The sequence below is a fragment of the Podarcis muralis genome, chromosome 7, assembly GCF_964188315.1.
Source record: "Podarcis muralis chromosome 7, rPodMur119.hap1.1, whole genome shotgun sequence".
Classification (NCBI taxonomy): Eukaryota; Metazoa; Chordata; class Lepidosauria; order Squamata; family Lacertidae; genus Podarcis; species Podarcis muralis.
The window spans coordinates 66,888,218-66,908,345 of NC_135661.1; the positions used below are offsets into that span (position 1 = coordinate 66,888,218).

General features: G+C 49.0%; 1 protein-coding gene across 3 annotated transcripts in view; it reads left to right on the forward strand.

Moving 5' to 3' along the window:
• Positions 1–18,111, forward strand: part of FGR (FGR proto-oncogene, Src family tyrosine kinase) — a 53,617-nt gene extending 35,506 nt beyond the window's left edge. Inside the window, exons 3-13 of one of the 3 annotated variants that reach the window (XM_028738694.2) lie at positions 5,395–5,659; positions 6,822–6,924; positions 7,852–7,950; positions 8,305–8,408; positions 9,013–9,162; positions 11,746–11,901; positions 14,651–14,830; positions 16,109–16,185; positions 16,567–16,720; positions 17,134–17,265; positions 17,431–18,111. In XM_028738694.2, the coding sequence (XP_028594527.1) occupies positions 5,407–5,659; positions 6,822–6,924; positions 7,852–7,950; positions 8,305–8,408; positions 9,013–9,162; positions 11,746–11,901; positions 14,651–14,830; positions 16,109–16,185; positions 16,567–16,720; positions 17,134–17,265; positions 17,431–17,639 (1,617 nt within the window). In that variant the 5' untranslated portion in view covers positions 5,395–5,406 and the 3' untranslated portion in view covers positions 17,640–18,111. Of the gene's footprint in view, positions 1–5,394; positions 5,660–6,821; positions 6,925–7,851; positions 7,951–8,304; positions 8,409–9,012; positions 9,163–10,164; positions 10,330–11,745; positions 11,902–14,650; positions 14,831–16,108; positions 16,186–16,566; positions 16,721–17,133; positions 17,266–17,430 lie in introns of all 3 variants that reach the window. The other 2 variants (XM_028738693.2, XM_028738695.2) reach the window with 2 other exon arrangements.
• The last annotated feature ends 2,017 nt before the right edge of the window (positions 18,112–20,128 follow it).

The window sequence follows — 20,128 nt, forward strand, 5'->3', positions numbered from 1 at the left end:
AAGTTACTCGTCTCGCTGTCCACCGGTGAAAGTACTGACTTACATAATTAATTACATAAATTACATTGCCATTATATTATTCCTCCCCGTTCATTTCAGCACAAAGGTCCGACAACGCAAACAGGAGAAGAAAACGCAATCAATTACATATTGTTTGCAGACTGAAAGCAACGAGAGCAAATGCCAATCCTGTTTTGCTGGATTGATTTCTGTTCTGGACATGGGATGAATAAGCAAATACCAGCAATTTCTGCTTCCGTTTTCATCAGAATCCCCCAATATCCCTTTTCCGGGGGGGGGGGGGTGTCAATCAATGGCACTCCACAATAAATGCAGTTTCAAAACCCACAAATAAGCAACACGGCAGAAGGCTACAAATATATTGTTTTAATGCTGCAATGTGCCCCAGTTATTGGTTGTACGAGAAATATCCCCCAGACAACAGCCGTGGTTCCTCAGTGTGTGTCTGAGAAAAGAAACCCATAGCAATGTTATTGTCTCTGCATGTTTATATATATCTTACCTCCCCCCGACCCAGCGCCAACCATTCCTCACTTGCTTCCCACTGTCCTACTAACCCAGGGCTGTCGGTGGCAGGTGTCTCTAATGTCCCTGTCACTCCGGATTAAGAGATGCTCCCTCCCACCCCAACCCCCTCCTGGGTGCCTTGCCTGCATTCCTTCACTACTTGCAGATCCAGACTCTGCCTAAGGGCCCGTCTAGAAGCAGCTTTGCACTCGCTTTCCTTCCACAAAGATGGGAAGAGCTTGTTTTCTGAAGGTGGCATGGGGTGGGCGTCACATTCGGATTTTGTTTTGCCTTCCCTGGGCAAATTAAAATCCCTCCTCCAGCCCATACAGGGACTGATTTGTTTATTTTATATATTTCAGGGGTGTGTGTATATAAATCTCTATGTATTGATCGTGTGTGTGTGTGTGTGTGTGTGTGTTTTCAATCATTAAATGCAAATAACTAAGACTAAATTCATCTGTCCATAAATATAGAAATGTTATATGAACGTTAAATACACATAGTAAGTAAGTACATTTCAAGTTGTTTTTAATATTGTGTTTTCATGTTGTAACCTCACCCAAGACCTTGGGTAATCAATAATAATAATAATGTGCAAAATCTTTTTTTAAAAAGCATTTTAAAATTTATTCCTGACAACCCAAAAGTACAGTGGCAGGGCATTACATTGTATCACATACAAAAACAAAAACAAAAAAGGAATACTCACACAGCAGTCAAAATCAAGGCACCCATATTTCCCAAGTTGGCTTAAATGGTGAATGTGGAGCATCTAAGTCCAAAACAGAGGAAATAAAATTCCCCCAGCTGAGGTGGAATTGTTCTGGGCCTCCATTCCTCTGGAGACACACAAATGTATGTGTTATTCCTTCCGCAAAAACCGTAAGTTCTTAAACTACAAGGACAAACGTATATTTTTTTCAAACTTTTCCATTGCCGGGCTACTGAAATCCCAGCTGCAGCAAAGGTTCTTTAGAGTGACAAGCTCTCATGTTAAATATGCATATTGTGCAAACTCATTCAGCATTATCCAATATAAGTTAACCTGATCGTTTCCTTTAATTTGTAAAACAACCAGGGCTCTAAACAGAATTTCCTTAAGCTAACTATATTTTGTTATCTAACCGGAGTTCCGATATGTTTAAAACTGTATCTCCCCTAATAACCAATATGGATTTATTGCCTCCTGTGCCCTTTCTTTCCAATATATGAACAAGCTCCACTTTTCTACAAATCTCACTGCCAGGCTTCTGTAATCCTTATTATATTTGCAAGTTTGGCCTACATTTAGAATCTTAGTCTCAATTTTCTATTTCTGCATGGTCAGATTTCTTCTATGCTTGACACAGAGCTATTCAGGCTGCTATAAGAAGGTGCGACCTCCACTGATTTATATACTGCTTAATATTCACAATTTCTAAGCGGTGTGAGATACAGTGGTACCTTGGTTTACAACCATTATCTGTTCTGGAGGTCTGTTTATAAACCAAAACAGGTTGTAACCCAAGGCGCGCTTTCACCAATGGGGCCTCAAATTTTTTTTTGTTTGTAATCCCCCCAAAATGGGTTGTAATCCAAAAAAAGGTTGCAAACCAGGACACGTACTTCCGGGTTTGACGTGTTTGTAATCCAAAACATATGCAAACCAGACTGTTTGCAAACCAAGGCACCACTGTAAAATGTTCTGGGTTTTTAAATAAAAAAAACAACACATGGAATAAGAACAATTAAAATTCATCCTAGAAACAGAAAACTACATTAAAATGCTGTCAGTTTCAAAGTCAGGGTACAGGGACAGTTACAGTTGATTTGGAGGTCTTACGCAAGAAACTTGTTTCCCCAAAAGATTGGAATTTTTGCAGTAGGGAAAATGATGGAGAAATGTACTAGAAAGTGTGAGATAACACTTGCTTTTCATGCAATGCCGGCCGTAGCCAGGATTTTTGTTAGGCAGGGGCAGGCCTTTTGTTGGGGGCGGGACAGAACCTCAGTTAGCAATGTATTTTTATTGATTGGGGGGCAAGCTTGGCTATGCCTGTGATGCAATACCATCTAACCTCCCCACAATCTGTTCAGAATTAATGCTAATTAACCAGCCATTCTTACCAACCTGCACACAGATCAGAATGAATAAACTCAATAAACTGGTCAGTGGGCTTAGAGCAGCATAACTTTGGCACCTTATTTCGTGGAACATTGAACCAGGATATGGTTTCCTTGCTTTTGTTCTGAATATCTTCTTCCATCTTCTGTGTGAGCGCCCGCCCTCCCTCTCTCTCTCTCTCTCTCTCTCTCTCTCTCTCTCTCTCTCTCTCTCTCTCTCACTGTATCTGTACTCCAGATGGCTGAGAGAGATCAGAAGGCGCTCAGTTTTATGTCTCCCGGATTGCAGGGAATGTCACCCAGCTGGCAAGATGTTCTGCTTCCTCTGTGCTGTGCACCTCCTCCAAAAATGCAGGCCGTAGTTCTCCTCTCCAATATGTTAACAAAGTCAATGAAGCCTCCCTGAAATTCCGGCATCCAAAGCAATTGCTTAGTTTGTCACTGAAGAAGAAGAAGAAGAGTTTGGATTTGATATCCCGCCTTTCACTCCCTTTAAGGAGTCTCAAAGCGGCTAACATTCTCCTTTCCCTTCCTCCCCCACAACAAACACTCTGTGAGGTGAGTGGGGCTGAGAGACTTCAGAGAAGTGTGACTGGCCCAAGGTCACCCAGCAGCTGCATGTGGAGGAGCGGAGACGCGAACCCAGTTCCCCAGATTACGAGACTACCGCTCTTAACCACTACACCACACTGGCTCTCACTGGAAATCAATTCTGGAAAATCGGATGCAACACAGCTTGCTGAGAGGGGTTTTCAAAGGGTTTAGACAGATAAAGTAAGAGACGTCCAGATTCCTAGACAATACCTGTACCCCCTTTATGTCTGCACTGACTTGTCACTATTCTCCTCACACTTTCTCGGGGCCTTGAGCACTTAGCCCAGCATCCTGTTCTTGCCTGTGGCAAGTCCACAAGCAGGGCCTGAGCACAAATGCCTTCTCCCCTCCTGGGATTTCCATAAACTGAATTTCAGAGGTGACCATTCAAAGAGATTGCTCATTGTCTGGCGTGGAGGTGCCTTGAGGCACCAAAGATCTTTTTTTAACACCCAGGCCCAAAAATAACCCCACAAACACGTCTGGCAGTCCTAATGTGAATACCATTTGCTTGGAACCACAGGAGGCAGGAGAGCTCCTGTGCTTGAATCCTGCTTATAGGTCTTCCACAAGCATCTGGTTGGTCACTGGCCTGATCCAGCAGGCTCTTCTTAGGTTCTTAATGGACCCTCTCTAGCATTAGTCCTACTGAGAGTAGACCGCTGAAAATGACTGAGAGGTCTCTTAATTTCAGGGGGGTCTATGCTGAGTAAAACTTAGCTGGATACAACCCAATAACTCCAGTTCCAATGGGGCCATTCTGAACTGTTCCAAGTGTTCTCCATGAACTCCTGGCCCTATAGAGCCTACCATGTCTCTTCCCTTCGGCTGATGTCCCAGACACGTTGCCATGCAACCGGCATGTGGCAGAAAGGAAGAATTGTGGTTGGGGAAGGAGGGGGAGAGAATCACTGCTTGACGGTCCTTGAGAAAAATAAAGCCAGCAAGCTATCTTTCTTCCTCCGCTGCCTCCAGCTTCAAGTTATGTTGCACCATCTCCACACCCACCCACCCACCTGTACGGCATTGTATGTCTTGTACAGACGCATCTCGAGAGCCTTCCTTTCCTGAAGGGCGATGGAGTAAAGCTTCAACCCTTTATGAGCATGTCATCTCCTCATGGCTCATAGTCAGGGGTCCTTACAGACCTTCCTGGGTGTTAAGATCAGCACAGGAGGCTTTTCTTGGTAGTTCCTCCATCCTCAGAGGCTCAGGAGGGTGGCAGCCCAGGAGAGGACAGCTCCTATGTTGTGGAACTCCATTCCAACAGAGGTGCATCAGGCACCTCCATTATGTACAGAACTTTCACATTCTCTCTCTCTCTCTCTCTCTCTCTCTCTCTCTCTCTCTCTCACACACACACACACACACACACACATTACCTTTCCATATTCTCTTGACCATATTTTGTTTTAAATAGATTTTAAAAGTGTATTTCAAGTTGCTAAAACACACCCACAGGGAGTATAGCTCAGTCTGGAGACCATGCGACTTAATTTCAGGGTTGTGGGTTCGAGCCCTACGTTGGGCGAAAGATTGGACTAGATGACATTCATGTTCCTGTCCCACTCTACCATTTTTTGGTTCTATAACCTGATGGTGAAAGTTAGGTAATAAATTATTATTATTATTATTATTATTATTATTATTATTATTATTATTTATTAAATCACCCTCCACCTGAGGATTACAGGGCAGTTGACAATATAAAAACATAAAGACACATAACATAGTAACAAACAAAACATTAATCCCCCACCACACACAATTTAAAAGGCCACAGATTGTTTAATCAGCCAAAGGCCTTGGAGAAGAGGAATGCTTTTGCCTGGTGCCTAAATAAATAAATAAATAACGTGGAGGGGGGCAGTTGCTCCTTTTCTCACATTTCAGATCACATGCTGTTATTATTCTTCAGTATGCACTGTTTGGTTGGAGAATGAAACCGCAAAACTCGGAGAAGTGTGAGTTTTGAAGGCTAGCTGTGTTTTGGTTCGCATTCTGGTTCGAAAAGTGTAAATGAGGTAGTTTCTCATTTAAATGCAAACAAAACCAACCCATCCCTACTCCTATACCCTGAAATGTCCCTGCAGCCCTCAGTGTTTCATCCGGTCCTAATTTCTCTTCTCTCCCTCCTCTCTCTGTGTCTCTCTGATTCCATTTCAGGTGCTGCCAGCGATGGGTTGTGTGCAATGCAAAAGGAAGAGGCCCAATAAAAACCCCAGCAATGGCGGCGACGGGATGGCAAACCTGCAGCCCAACTCCTGCTACGATCCTGACCCCACCCCACAGAACCCCACCAACACGTTCACGCGCATCCCCGACTACAACAACTTCCAGGCAGGGACCTCGGGGCCTTCCACTCCGGCCTTCATGGGGGGGTCCAGCCTGTATCCCAGCTCCCTCCCCATGTCTGGAGCCGGGATTGCAGGTCAGTCTCTCAGGGAAGGCTGCAGTAGAGGACTCAGGTGTGGTGGGCAGGCCTCGAATGCTTGCTTTGGTTGGGCCAACCCTTGGGGGCAGGGCTAAGTCATGGGTGGAGAACCCAGTTCAGTCCTAGGGCCACATTTCCTTCTCACCAAACCTTTGGGGGCCACATGCAAGTGGTGGGCGGAGCCAGAGGTTAACACGGGTGGGGCAATGGATGCCAATTTTACCTTTGTATAGGAGGATGGTTGCTAGGTACACAAAAACACACAGTCCCCTCTATCCTCCAATCAGGCAATCAAGCAGCATGATCACAGAATCATAGAGTTGGAAGGGACCCTGTGGGTCATCTAGTCCAACCCCCTGCAATGCAGGAATCTCAGCTAAAGCATCCATGACAGATGGCCATCCAACCTCTGCTTTGAAGCCTCCATTGAAGGAGAGTCCACCGCCTCCTGAGGGTAACCGTCCTACTCTCAAACAACTCTTGCTGTCAGAAAGTTCTTCCTGAAACTCCCTTCTTGCAACTTGAAGCCACTGGTTCATTTCCTGCCCTCCAGAGCAGGAGAAAACAAGCTTGCTCCATCCTCCATGTGACAGCCCTACAGATATTCGAAGGTGGCTATATCTCCTCTTTTCCAGGGTAAACATTCCCAGCTCCCTTAACTGTTCCTCATAAGGCTTGGTTTCCAGGCCCTTGATCATCTTGGTCGCCCTCCTTTGCGCATGTTCCAGCTTGTCAACATCCTTCTTAAATTGTGGCGCCCAGAACTGGACACAGGATTTGGAGCTCAGGGACACACGCCAGTCAGACAAAATCACTCAAGAGGAGTAGAAAGCAGGGCCACCGAGGAGTGTGGCATAGGGAGAGAGCAGTAATGGCTGGAGAGAGAGTCCTGAGGGCCAGGGAGAGATGGGGGGAGGACACACACACAACAACACACATTTGATCCTCGCGTCTGAGCTGTTTTCAAATGCTTACAAAGTTATTTCTGGACAACCTGTTGGATGCAGCCCAGGTGGCGTTGGCATTTGCTGTGGACCGATTGTAATTCAGGAAATACCATGCTCATACGTAACATACCTGGGGATTTCTCCTGGACTGGAGCTGCCTCTGCAGCTTTTGCTAGGTCCTCTCACTGCCTTTCTGCTGCTGCCCCCTGCAGGTGGAGGAGTGACCCTGTTTGTTGCCTTGTACGATTATGAAGCCAGAACAGAGGATGACCTCACGTTCAAGAAAGGAGAGAAATTCCACATAATTAACAACATGTGAGTATTGGCTTATGGTGTGGCTTAAAGGAGGAGTACAGAATGTTTGGTGCTCTAGAGTTGGCTCAGCTACAACCCTCACCAGTCCTGGCCCTTGGCCATGCTCACTGGGGCCGATGAGAGCCAGTCCATGTATTCTTATTAATTTATATGCCACTTCCATGTTGTGAACCACCCTGTGCTCTTTGGATGAAGGGCGGTCTACATATTTAATAAATAATAATGATAAAATAAGTGGCTTCTAAGTGGTTTACAGCTATACAATCAGCTATAAAATCCACACCTAATTAAAAGGCGCTGTGGGTGAAACCACAGAGCCTAGGACTTGCCGATCAGAAGGTTGGCAGTTCAAATCCCCGCGACTGGGTGAGCTCCCATTGTTCGGTCCCAGCTCCTGCCAATCTAGCAGCTCAAAAGCACGTCAAAGTGCAAGTAGATAAATAGGTATCGCTCCAGCGGGAAAGTAAACAGCGTTTCTGTGTGCTGCTCTGGTTCGCCAGAAGCGGCTTAGTCATGCTGGCCACATGACCCGGAAGCTGTACACCGGCTCCCTCAGCCAGGAAAGCGAGATGAGCGCCGCAACCCCAGAGTCGTCTGCTACTGGACCTAACTGTCAGGGGTCCCTTTACCTTTACCTAATAAAAACACACACAAAACCAATTTCATCCTTAATTAAAATATACAATAGAACAAACCAGGTGAAAAGAATAGTGTTTAAAACAGATTAAAAGAAAAGAAAAAAAGATCAGACATTGGGAATTGAACCTGAGACCTTCTGAATGCAAAAGCCTGGGTTCTACCACTAAGCTATTCCTCCTCCTGGGTGAGCTTTATAGAGCTGTACAGGTTGGATGGGAGCACAAGAGTCATTAGTTCCAACCCTTCCTCATGGTTCACTGGTTTCTTTTCTCTCTCCTGTTTCTCCAGGGAGGGTGACTGGTGGGAGGCGAGGTCTCTCAACACAGGAGCGACGGGCTACATCCCTAGCAATTACGTGGCACCCGTGGACTCCATCCAGGCAGAAGAGTAAGTATTGGCAGCACCTGGTGTGTGTGTGTGTGTGTGTGTGTGTGTGTGTGTGTGTGTGTGCCGGGGATAGGAAAGGGGAGAGGTACTCAAAGGAGGTGATTCTTTGCTTTTAGTCAGGTAAGGAACCTTTTTGGCCAGGTGGGCCAGATCACTTATCTCCCCGCATCCCCAGGGGGTCAAACTTGAGCGACAGGAGTGGGGAAGAGGGGCCTGTTCCCCCACAGGAAGCACGCTGGTGAAGCAGCACCCAGAAGGATTGGACCTCGCTCTGCTCTACAGAAGCTGGCGACTTGGCCCAGGTCCTCTTCCCCTCTGTCTCCAAGCATTCACTTCTAAATCTTCTTTTTCCAGATGGTACTTTGGGAAAATTGGCCGCAAGGATGCCGAGAGGCAGCTTCTGTGCCATGGCAACCCCCGGGGAACTTTCCTCATCCGCGAGAGCGAGACCACCAAAGGTAGCACCTTTCTCCCAAGGGTAATCTAGTCCAAACCCCTGCGATGCAGGAATCTCAACTAGAACATCCATGACAGGTGGCCGTCCAACCTCTGCTTAAAAACGTCAGCTATTCTCCCTGTAAACAGATCAGGATGACAGCTCCTTAAACAGGTCATCTGTGCTTTGAGCACGCTAGGTGTGCAAACAGAAGGGTCCTAAAAGACCCCAGGGAGGACACAGAAATCAAAGTAACTTATGGAAGAAGAAGGTTCATCTCCCAAAGAGGTGGGACATGCAATCCCTTTTGACTTGGCCTCATGGAGTAACAGCACCACCTGCTGCCTTGCTGTGCAATTATGTCTTGATCATTCCTTGATCATTTTTTTATTTTTTTATTATAATTATTTCCCACCTTTTCCTCCAAGGAACTCAATATGGCATACATAGTTCAAAGCTGAGGGGCGGGGCCTCAGAGAAGGGGCGGGACCTTGGTTAGGGACCTGGCTTCTCCATTCCTGGCTTTTGATAGGTTATTCCACAACTGTGCACCAATCAGTGTCTAAGGAATGTTTTCCATTTTGTCCCTCGGGACTCACCTCTGCCTCCTGGTCTCCTCCTCCCAGGTGCCTACTCACTATCCATCCGGGACTGGGATGAAGTGAAGGGCGACCACGTCAAGCATTATAAGATCCGGAAGCTGGACAACGGCGGCTATTACATCACCACCCGGGCCCAGTTTGAGACGGTGCAGCAGCTGGTCCAGCATTATATAGGTAGGATGTTGTGGGGAGGGATCAGCAAGAGAGCGGCAAAGCAGAGACAGGGACAGGGACAGGGACTCTGGACCCTCCTCCTCCAGCCCTTCAAGGATTTGGGTGGCTGGAATGTTTCATTTCACAAAGGTCGCCTCCACACCGTACATTGAAAGCACTCCTTTATACCTCTTTAAGAGCAATGGAGGATCCTGGGAACTGTAGTTTGCCAAGAGTGCTGGGAGAAGTAGGTCTGTGAGATCAGCACCCTGAGCACACTTCAATTCCCAGGGTTCTCTGGGGAAAGAAGCCACTGCTATAAAACTATATATAAGAGAGGGCTTTAAATGTATTGCATGGAGGTGAGCAAAATTAGTGCCGGAGCTCAACTCTGCCTGGAAGTGGTTTCCTGAAATCCAGTGGTGGATGACATCCATTGGCACTGGCGGGACGGAAGGCAGGGAGCCCAACAGTAGAGGGCACCAGAGCCAGTCTAGTTTTGTCCCTACCCTCCTCCCTACTGAGTTCTACAGGGGGCACCATTGAGTCTAAGGAGGAGGAAGCTGATAGGCAGTGCTATGCCCTGGACTGGAAGGGTGACAGGATGGGGGTCAGCTGAGGTTGGTGGGGCAAAGACCCATATGCCCTAATGGAGCCTCCACCGCTAGAATCCTTCATCCCTAAGCCTAGGACTTGGAAGATTGTCCTTCCTCTTTGCTCCGGTCAAATCCTCAGCATCTCCTGGTAGTGCTGAGAAACTCTGGGAAACTGCTGCCTGTCGGGTGTAGGTTATGGGGATTGGGAATTGCTACTGGCAAATCCAGTGAGTGCAACAGTTTTGCTACTGCTTCAGTTTCTGTGTAGTCAAAGGGCATTTCCCCCTTGGTGACCAACTTGTTCTGCACTGGCTATCTTACTGTTCTTTATCTCTTCTTTTTTCCCTCTCTCTCTTTTTTTAAAAAAATGTGTATTCCCCCTTTTTTATATCTCCCCCCCCTTGCTTTCCGGGGCTCCTTCTTCAAGAGAGAGCTGCAGGGCTGTGCTGCCGGCTGGCTGTGCCATGTCACAAAGGGATGCCCAAGCTGGCAGACCTGTCCGTCAAAACCAAAGACGTTTGGGAGATCCCGCGCGAATCGCTGCAGCTTATCAAGAAACTGGGCAACGGGCAGTTTGGGGAAGTGTGGATGGGTAGGACTGACCACGAGAACAGAGGAGACGGAGCCCTAGAGGGGAGAAGGAAGAAGGCAAAGACACCAGGCCGAGTGCCAGTCACGGGGTGGGGAGTTGGGGTGGGCATCCCAAGAACATGAAGTGGGCCCTCTGGACCAGGCCAAAGGCCCTTCTAATGGAGCATCCTGTTTTTGCCGTGGCCAACCAGGTGACTCTGGGAAGCCTGCAAGGAGGACTTGGGTGCAACAACTCTTTCCTTACTTGGGAGTCCCAGAAACTGGGATTCAGAGGCAGGCTGAAGGCAGAGCACAACCATCGTGCCTAGTAGACACTGATAGCGTTATTCTCCATGAATTTGTCTAGTTCTCTTTTAAACCCATTCAAGTCTGTGTCCATTGCTATAGACTTGCTATCAAGGGCTGCTAACGTCCTCACATTATTGTGCCTTTCGGGAAGAAGCAGGAGAAAGAGGGCACCAGCACATGATTGCACGCAAGGGTCTCTAAGCTTTCCTTGCCTCAGGCCGGTGTCTCAAGCGACGATCGCGTGGCGGGCTGGAGAGCACACACCCATAAGCACACGCACATGCTATTTCCAGTGCACTTCCGGGTTGGAGGAGGCCCGTGTGCATGCGCACAAGCTATTTCCAGTGCTCCTCTGAAGTGTGTCCCCGTGCTGCACCAGTAAGAGTGGGCATCAGCGGGGGTTGCCACGGGACGGAATAACGAGTCCCTTGGGCCTTATCCAGCCCCTGGGTCGTAGGTTGGTGACCCCTGATTTAATGTCTTCATTCCAACATGCAAAAGTCACCATAGGGTGAGATTACAATCAGCCTCTGTTGATTTGTTCAGAGGCAGCGATTCTTCTGAATGCCTGTTGCTGGAAACCAGAGGAGGAGAGAGGGCTCTTGTGCTCAGATCCCAGAAGCATCTCCTTGGCCACTGCGAGAACAGGATGCCGGACTAGAGGAGCCATTGGCCTGATCCAGCAGGCTCTTTCTATGTTCTTATGCTCCATCTGTGCTCAAAGCAGTCCGCGTAAATACCAAAACAGTGTCAATACAGTAGTATAGTGCCACTTCATCAATAACTTGGGTAAGAGTGGCCAGGCATTAACTTTATGGAGGTGATTTCTGCAGGCAAGCTTGAACCTGCCCTAATGCTCTCTTTCTATGCAAGTCAAAAAGGGAAATCTATTCTTGTGCAGAGAGCGGCTGCTTGAAAAGTAAGCCAAGGGCGACAACTAGTGGTCAAAGCAGATACTTCTGCCTGATATAATATGGGGCCTGGTGCCACACTCTTCTTCCTCCCCCTCCTGGGCCCTGTCCGTCCCTCCTGGGTGCATGTGGAATCCATCACTCCATTTTCCATCTCGCATTCTCTCTCTCTTTCTCTCTCCCACCTTCTCCATCCCACCCCATTCCATCCATTACAGAGTACAATGATGGTCTCTGCCAACTACTAACCAGGGTGTGCCCTTTTCCGAAACCCCAGACTATGGGCCTGTCTAAGGACGCTTGGGAAATCCTGCGCGAGTCCATACGCTTTGACAAGAAGCTTGGCATGGGATGTTTTGGAGATGTGTGGATGGGTAAGGTGGGGGGCCTTCCAGGGTCACTCTGTAGCTTGGAGGGCACATGAGTTGAAGGTGGGTGGGGAAGCCCATGGAATGAGAGTGCATTTTAGGATAAGACAACTTTTGGGAGGTGCTGCTGATTTTATACCTAGGAAAGATCATCCTGGAGAAGAGTGACTAGTGGGGTGCCACAGGGTTCTGTCCTGGGCCCGGTCTTATTCAACATCTTTATCAACGACTTGGATGATGGACTCAAGGGCATCCTGATCAAATTTGCAGATGACACCAAACTGGGAGGGGTGGCTAACACCCCAGAGGACAGGATCACACTTCAAAACGACCTTGACAGATTAGAGAACTGGGCCAAAACAAACAAGATGAATTTTAACAGGGAGAAATGTAAAGTATTGCACTTGGGCAAAAAAAATGAGAGGCACAAATACAAGATGGGTGACACCTGGCTTGAGAGCAGTACATGTGAAAAGGATCTAGGAGTCTTGGTTGACCACAAACTTGACATGAGCCAACAGTGTGACGCGGCAGCTAAAAAAGCCAATGCAATTCTGGGCCTCATCAATAGGAGTATAGCATCTAGATCAAGGGAAGTAATAGTGCCACTGTATTCTGCTCTGGTCAGACCTCACCTGGAGTACTGTGTCCAGTTCTGGGCACCACAGTTCAAGAAGGACACTGACAAACTGGAACGTGTCCAGAGGAGGGCAACCAAAATGGTCAAAGGCCTGGAAATGATGCCTTATGAGGAACGGCTAAGGGAGCTGGGCATGTTTAGCCTGGAGAAGAGGAGGTTAAGGGGTGATATGATAGCCATGTTCAAATATATAAAAGGATGTCACATAGAGGAGGGAGAAAGGTTGTTTTCTGCTGCTCCAGAGAAGCGGACACGGAGCAATGGATCCAAACTACAAGAAAGAAGATTCCACCTAAACATTAGGAAGAACTTCCTGACAGTAAGAGCTGTTCGACAGTGGAATTTACTGCCAAGGAGTGTGGTGGAGTCTCCTTCTTTGGAGGTCTTTAAGCAGAGGCTTGACAACCATATGTCAGGAGTGCTCTGATGGTGTTTCCTGCTTGGCAGGGGGTTGGACTCGATGGCCCTTGTGGTCTCTTCCAACTCTATGATTCTATGATTCTATAATGGTTTCTAAGGGGTTGCTCGTGCGTAAGCATGCACCTATCTCCCTGGCTGGGTGCAAACACCTGGCTGGGCTGCCAAAGTGAACCTTATCTGTCCGGACCGCCACTCACCCGTGGCTGACTCAGTCACTGGCAGAATCCGTGAGTGGGCGTTTCTTAAACTTCTTCCAGCAAAGAAGCTCTTTGACGCCTAGTCTCCGCCTACCCTCTCTGCGCGAAAGCCTTCTGCACAGGGAGGGCGTGGGCAACGGAGGACCCCTACTCTCCCCGCTGGTCCCAGGCAAGGAGTCATGGGACCGCCTCGCCGCTTCCCCCATCTGCCCCCCTTCTCCACTGGTGCTATGCTGATTCTCTTCCCCAGAAGATGGGCTGCTTCTCCCGATCCCTGGATGCTCTCTGGAATCCCTCTGGCTTTTGCGCTCTCCCTCCAGTACTGATGGCAGTTCCCTGACAATCAGTATCCCACCTCATTTGGAAAGGCTATAGCTCAACAACAGGACAACACGTGCATTGTCCTAGACATCACTCAGGAGATGTGAACCTGTTGCTCTCTGGAAGTTGTTGGACTCCAGTTCCCATCAGCCCCTGCCAGTGTGGCCAACAGTCAGGGATGGTGGAAGTTGTAGTCCAGCAACCTCTAGAGAGCCGCAGGTGACCCATCCTTCATCTAGTCACTGGCATCTCCAGTCACAAGGATCTCAGAGTGGAAAAGCAGGGCAAAATCTTCTGCCTGGAAAGGCCTTCTGCTACTGCTATTCTTCCTATTCAGAACAGGCTCAGGGGGTCTCTCTTGGTGCAGACAGCACCTCGTAGCTTTTAAGAGCAGCCAGTAAGTGCATCGCGCCCTGCAGAGCTGTGATGTTCAGTGATCAGTCCTTGAAAGCACAGGGTTTAGTATTGGATCTGCAACTTCCTGAGAAGCAAAACTCTTCGTTTCTTTCTTTAAATATAAGGGCTGCTATTTGGCCCTTGCTGCCTTCAGGCCAGAGTCAGAAGCGGTGAACTCTCAGACGCCAGCTGCTTGCAAAGTAGGGAGGGCAAGGCAGGGGTGCCAACTTGAATAAAAATTTTTTTGGGGGAAGAGAAGCTCAACCCAGCATAATCTATCACAAGAGTGGCAAGGACCATCAACTTCAAGGCTCAGCCCCCTCAAACATTTTATTGGGAGGGGGGCGAAGGGACCTCAACAACTAGCTCCTATGGAGTGGGGTCATGATTGAGCTGGATTTCCATTGCTCGGGGACTGAGCCTTCCCGTGTGCTGCATAGTTCCTGGCCCCCTACCACTAGCAAAACAGAACAAATGAGAAGGACAGACATGTACTGGAAAAGGATTGCTCTTCAGCTAGGAAGTTAGAGATGGGTGGAAGCAGTGGAATTGGCCCTTCTGGGTTGGGTTTTTCAGAACGAGGGCATTCCTTCCATCCCACACATGTTTCACCTCTCTGCTGAGGGAGCACCATCCTGATCTGGCATAGCTTCCCCCTCCCATCCATCTCCATCTCCACATGGGTCAAGGGGGGAGAGCGCAAGGGAGTGCCCTCAATCCGGCGGGCGCCCCCTTGCCATCCCCCTCAGTGACTCTTTCCCGTGCTTCCCGCTGGCTCCAGGGACCTGGAACGGCACCACGAAAGTCGCGGTGAAGACACTGAAGCCAGGGACCATGTCTCCGGAAGCCTTCCTGGAAGAGGCCCAGATCATGAAGCGCCTTCGGCATGACAAGCTGGTGCAGCTGTATGCAGTGGTGTCAGAGGAGCCCATCTACATTGTCACCGAGTTCATGAGCCAAGGTGCAGCCATATGCTGGCATGGCCAAGGCCAAGGCTGGTGGGAGGGCGCCAAGGCTTCCGGGTGGCAGGCAAGCAACTAGCTGCAACCCAGGGGCATCCCAGGAAGCTCAAGGGCAGGAGATTTCAAAGCGGGCAAAAAGAAGTTCAACTTTGTACAGTGCATGGTTTAAACTATGAAACTGGCTCCTGCAAGATATAGCGATGGCCGGCAATTTGGCTGGCTTGAAAAGGATATTAGACAAATCCATGGGGGGTGGGTCGCAACTGGGAATGGTAGGGCAGGAGGCAGCAAAGCCCACAGTAGGTGGCGCCACAGCCACTGATGGGGCACAGACCATTTATTCTAATAATAATTTATTATTTATACCCCGCCCATCTGGCTGGGCTTCCCGAGCCACTCTGGGCGGCTTCCAAAAAAATATTAAAATACTGTAATACATCAATTCTAGCTTTGTCCCTGCCCCCTTCCCTGCTGAGTTCTTCAGCGGCAACTTTGGGACTAAGCTGACAAACCACAGTTCCCTGAGAATGGATATCAGAGAATGGAAGTTTCCAGTTCTCCTTGCAGTTGAGAAAGAGGGAGGGACTTGGCGGAGGGAGAGCATGCAAGCCTGAGATTTGTGCAGGCTTGTCCATGTACCAGGGAATTGTGGTTTTTCTCTTATGTTTGAAATGGAATTCTGGAAGGTACCAGGAGGTCAATGGTGTTGGGTCCCTGTGCAATTGCAGCCTTTTTAGTTCAGTTATAAAACCACTGATGGCCTAGCCCAGCGGTAGTCCATGTGATGCCCTGCAGATCTTGCTGGATTCCAACTCTCATCAGGCCCAGACAGCATGACTCATGGTCAGGGATAATGGGAGATGGAGTCCTGCAGCATCTGAAGGATACTACATTGGCTACCTCTGCACTACCCAGTTGTCTAGTCTATCATGGAGAAGTTCATCATATGCATTCAGCCTTTCCCAACCTGGCACCCACTTTCCAAGATGTTGTTGGACTGCAACTCCCATTGCCCCTGATTATTGGCCACACTGGCTAGGGCTCATGGAAGCTGGAGTCCAACACCATTGGAAGGGTGCTAGATTTATGAAGGCTGATAAGACTCATTCGCCAGCTGCTTGCCTGCAAGGGAAGGCCAGTGGCAGGAAACTGGGCATGGAAAGTAGACCGGACAGAGAAACTGGGCAAAGTGGTTGATGAGCAGCTGCCGCTGGTGGGTTATTGGGAAAAGATCCTAACAAGATGCTTGTCTGATCTCCTGACTCTTCCCTTCACAGGGAGTTTGCTGGATTTTTTGAAGGATGGCGATGGCCGGTTCCTGAAGTTACCTCAACTTGTAGACATGGCAGCCCAGGTAACTGGGGGTGGGGGGGAGTTGGGGAAGCTACATTTAATTTAACAATAAAATTCCCTAGACAGCTTAAAGAAATGTGAAATAAGCATGCATGCCTGTCATTCAGTCTCATTCTTTTCTTTAGAAAGGGGTAATAGTCTGTATGACATCCTTCCCCAACAGGGTGCCCTCCAGATGTTTTGGACTACAACTCCCATCAGTACCAGCCAGCACAGCACAGCACAGCCAACATTCAGGGGTGATGGGAGTTGTAGTCCAACAGCGTCTGAAGAGACCTTAAGTCGGAGGAAGGCTAAACTATGAAGATGATCCTTGGGCAATGAGCGACGTCATTTGAGTCACCCACCTCCCTGTTGCATTCTCACTTCTCCACCACCCAAGATTGCAGCTGGAATGGCGTACATTGAGCGGATGAACTACATCCACCGGGACCTGCGTGCTGCCAACATCCTTGTGGGCGACAACCTAGTGTGCAAGATTGCTGACTTTGGCCTGGCCCGCCTCATCGAGGACAATGAATACACAGCACGGCAAGGTAAGCTCCTGGAAACATACCATGTTAAGAAACCCAAGATACTGTCTTATACCAAGTCAAGAGTATTTGCCCATCTAGCCCAATATTGCCAACTCTGACTGGCAGTGGCTCTCTGGGGTCTTGGGTAGAGTTCTCTCTCATCATCTCTTACCTAGATGTGCAAGGGTCTGAACCTGGGGTTTCATGCATGCAAAGCAGGCAGGGCCAGCGCCAGTGTTGCCATGGCTGGGCATCTGCCGGGGCCCCACAGACAAAATCCCCTTGGACTTGCTACAGTGAAGAGGCAAGAGTGCCCTATGGATGAACTGGGCCTGCCTGGAGATGTGTTTTGTGGTGGTTTGGTGCTGGGAGGGGAGGGGACATTCCCCTTCTGGGCCATCTCAGCATCTTCTCCCATCTCCCTCCCCTGCCAGGTGCCAAATTCCCCATCAAGTGGACGGCCCCAGAAGCTGCCCTTTACGGCAAGTTCACCATCAAGTCGGACGTGTGGTCCTTCGGCATCCTCCTGACGGAGCTCGTGACCAAGGGGCGAGTCCCCTACCCAGGTAAAGCCTTCCCCTGTCTGGAGAGATGGACCTGACCCTTTTTGGTTGCTCTCCATTTCTCACTTTCCCAATCTTAAATTCACTTCTCGACAGAAATCTACGGTGAATTTCTCCTCTGGAGCTCCCTGCTGAGCCCTGCCCAACCCCCTCGCTCTTTTTCTGCAGGCATGAACAATCGGGAGGTGCTGGAGCAAGTGGAGAGGGGCTACCGCATGCAGTGCCCCGGGAACTGCCCTCCGTCGCTGCACGAGCTGATGGTGCAGTGCTGGAAGAAGGAGCCTGAGGAGCGCCCCACCTTTGAATACCTCCAGTCCTTCCTTGAAGACTACTTCACCGCCACAGAGCCTCAGTACCAGCCGGGAGACAACCAATAACTGTTGCTGCAGATGCCAGCAGGGACCATGGACAGCCCATCCCCTGGGGCACTTTGGGACTTGGCTGTCCGCAGAAACAGTCCTCTCCCTCCCTGGAGCAGGGGCCAAGGATCCCTTTTTGTACAAGTGGGGTTGGACTCCTATTTCCTTCTCTCTCTCTCTCTCTCTCTCTCTCTCTCTCTCTCTCTCTCTCTCTCTCCTTTTTTTTACAATTCCACACCGAGATTTTTTAATTGTGATTTTGTGTTTTAAAGTTCTGCTTCTTCTTGGGCGACTGCCGTGCTGATTTTTTGGAGTTAAGAAGAGGATTGTGAGCCAGGGGCTCGGGTTAGCAAAGGGAGAGAGTGGGTTTTGTACAGTACATCCTTGCTTAATAAAGTTTCCTTTCCCCAACCCTCCCCTCCCTTTCCCTCCTATATTGTTTTGGAACATGATAGTGCTCTTTGGACAATAAACAACCCTCTCTTCCCTTCCCGCCAGCCCTGGTGCTCCCAACTCTCCGAAGGAATGAAGCAGGCATGGGGAACCTCTAAACTTCCAGGTGCTGTTGAACTGCAGCTTCCATCATCCCTAGCCATTGGCTGATCGGGATGGGTGTGATGGGAGTCCAGCAACATCTGGAGGGTTGACAGGTTCCCATCCATCCCTGGAGTGTAACATATGACCTTACAGAGGTTGTTGGTCCCCTAACTCCCATCTGCCCCAACCAGCATGGCAAGAGGTCGGGGATGATAAGTGTTATAGTTCTGCAACATCTGGAGGACCCCAACTTATCCAGCCTTGGCCTGTATGGAGTGACTGAAGTTCTCCAGGGCTTCAGGTAGGAGTCTTTCCCAGACCTGGTGCTACTGGGGATTGAACCTGGAGCCTTCTGCATGCCAAACGCCTTCTCCACCACTGAGCTATGGCCCTTCCACTTTCCACAGCGTAGGTGGGCCACCTCACAAGGTTGGTTGAGATTGCCGAACTCTGCCCAGGTGGCTTGCGAAGGGATTGTGGGTCTGCCTTCATTGTCCTCTACAATTCTGTTGCCATCCAGCCCCAACTCACAAGATGCGCAAGGGCTTTGAAAGGGGTTGTTGGTTGTGTTTCACACCTCCCTCCCCCCCCCTTCTATAGCTTTTCCTATCCTCCCCCATTTCCTTAACCAGCGATGATATTATTAAAGCCATAATCCACTGGGGGTGCAATGGTAGTGGGCAGTGTTACAAAAAGCGGCTCACATTGGAGGTGCAAGGAGGAGGTCTGCGCTATGGCTTTCACTGAAGGAAGCAAGAAGAAGGGTTGCTTCAGAGGGAAATCTCTGCAACTGCGACTCATCTATTTTGTATCAGTGCCTTCCAATAGCAAGGTACAGTGGTACCTTGGTTCCCAAACGGCTTAGTTGTTGAAAAAATCGGCTCTCAACACCGCAAACCTGGAAGTAAGTGTTCCGGTTTACGAATGTTTTTTGGAAGCTGAACGTCTGGCATGGCTTCCACAACTTCCGCTAGAGTGCAGGAAGCTCCTGCAGCCAATCGGAAGCCGCACCTTGGTTTTTGAAGTTTTGGGAGTTGAACGGACTCCCAGAACAGATTAAGCTCGAGAACCAAGGTACCAGTGTAATGTTCCTTATCAGACAGGGAGCTTAGGTAGCCATCTCATGAGAGTTAACCATGACAACATCTATATCATGTGCCCCTTATGTTTAAATCACTTATCATGCCACTTTAAACAGTCAAGGCTTCACCAAAAAAAATCAGGGAACTGTAGTTTGGTAAGGGTGTTGAGAGTTGTTAAGAGACCCCATTCCTCTCACAGAGCTGCAATTTGCAGAGTTCCCTGGGAAGAGGGAATGGTTGTTAAGCCACTCTTTGAATTGTAGCTCTGTGAGGAAAATGGAGGTCTCCTAACAACTCTCAGCACCCTTAACAAACTACAACTCCCAGGATTCATTGGGGAAGCAGGAGTAGTCAGTGTGGTGTACAGGCAGCAACCGATGTGCATGGGGGTTACATTTTGGATCCCCATGCACATCAGTGGGCCCCTGTAAGGCCACCCTGTTCCGCCCCTTTCTGTGACATTCCTGTGATGTTTTCAGGTCATTTCTTGATTCAGGCCGATGTGTGTGCGCACAGTCACACACACATTGGACAAGCGTAAAACAGTTGTTGGCTGTAGTAGGGCTTTGGGTGTACGGCAAATGAATATACAAGATTGGCAGCCGTTCTCTCAGGGACTCCGGTAAACCAGGAGTCAAAAATTCCCTACTGTGGAAGCAGGACTCCGGAGTCAGACATCTTCCTAATGATGTAGCTGTCAGGATTTTGAACTTTGTGGGCATGAAAAGTACCTGGGTGGTTACTTGTGTATGTGAATGGAAGTAGCTAAACCATTGTATCAGGAGCAGGAAAAATCACCACAGCCCAGAGGGAAAGGGCAGGTCAGCAGTAGCTACCTTGACCACCAATGCCAGTCTCCCACCTGAGCAGACGAACAAGCAAGGAAAA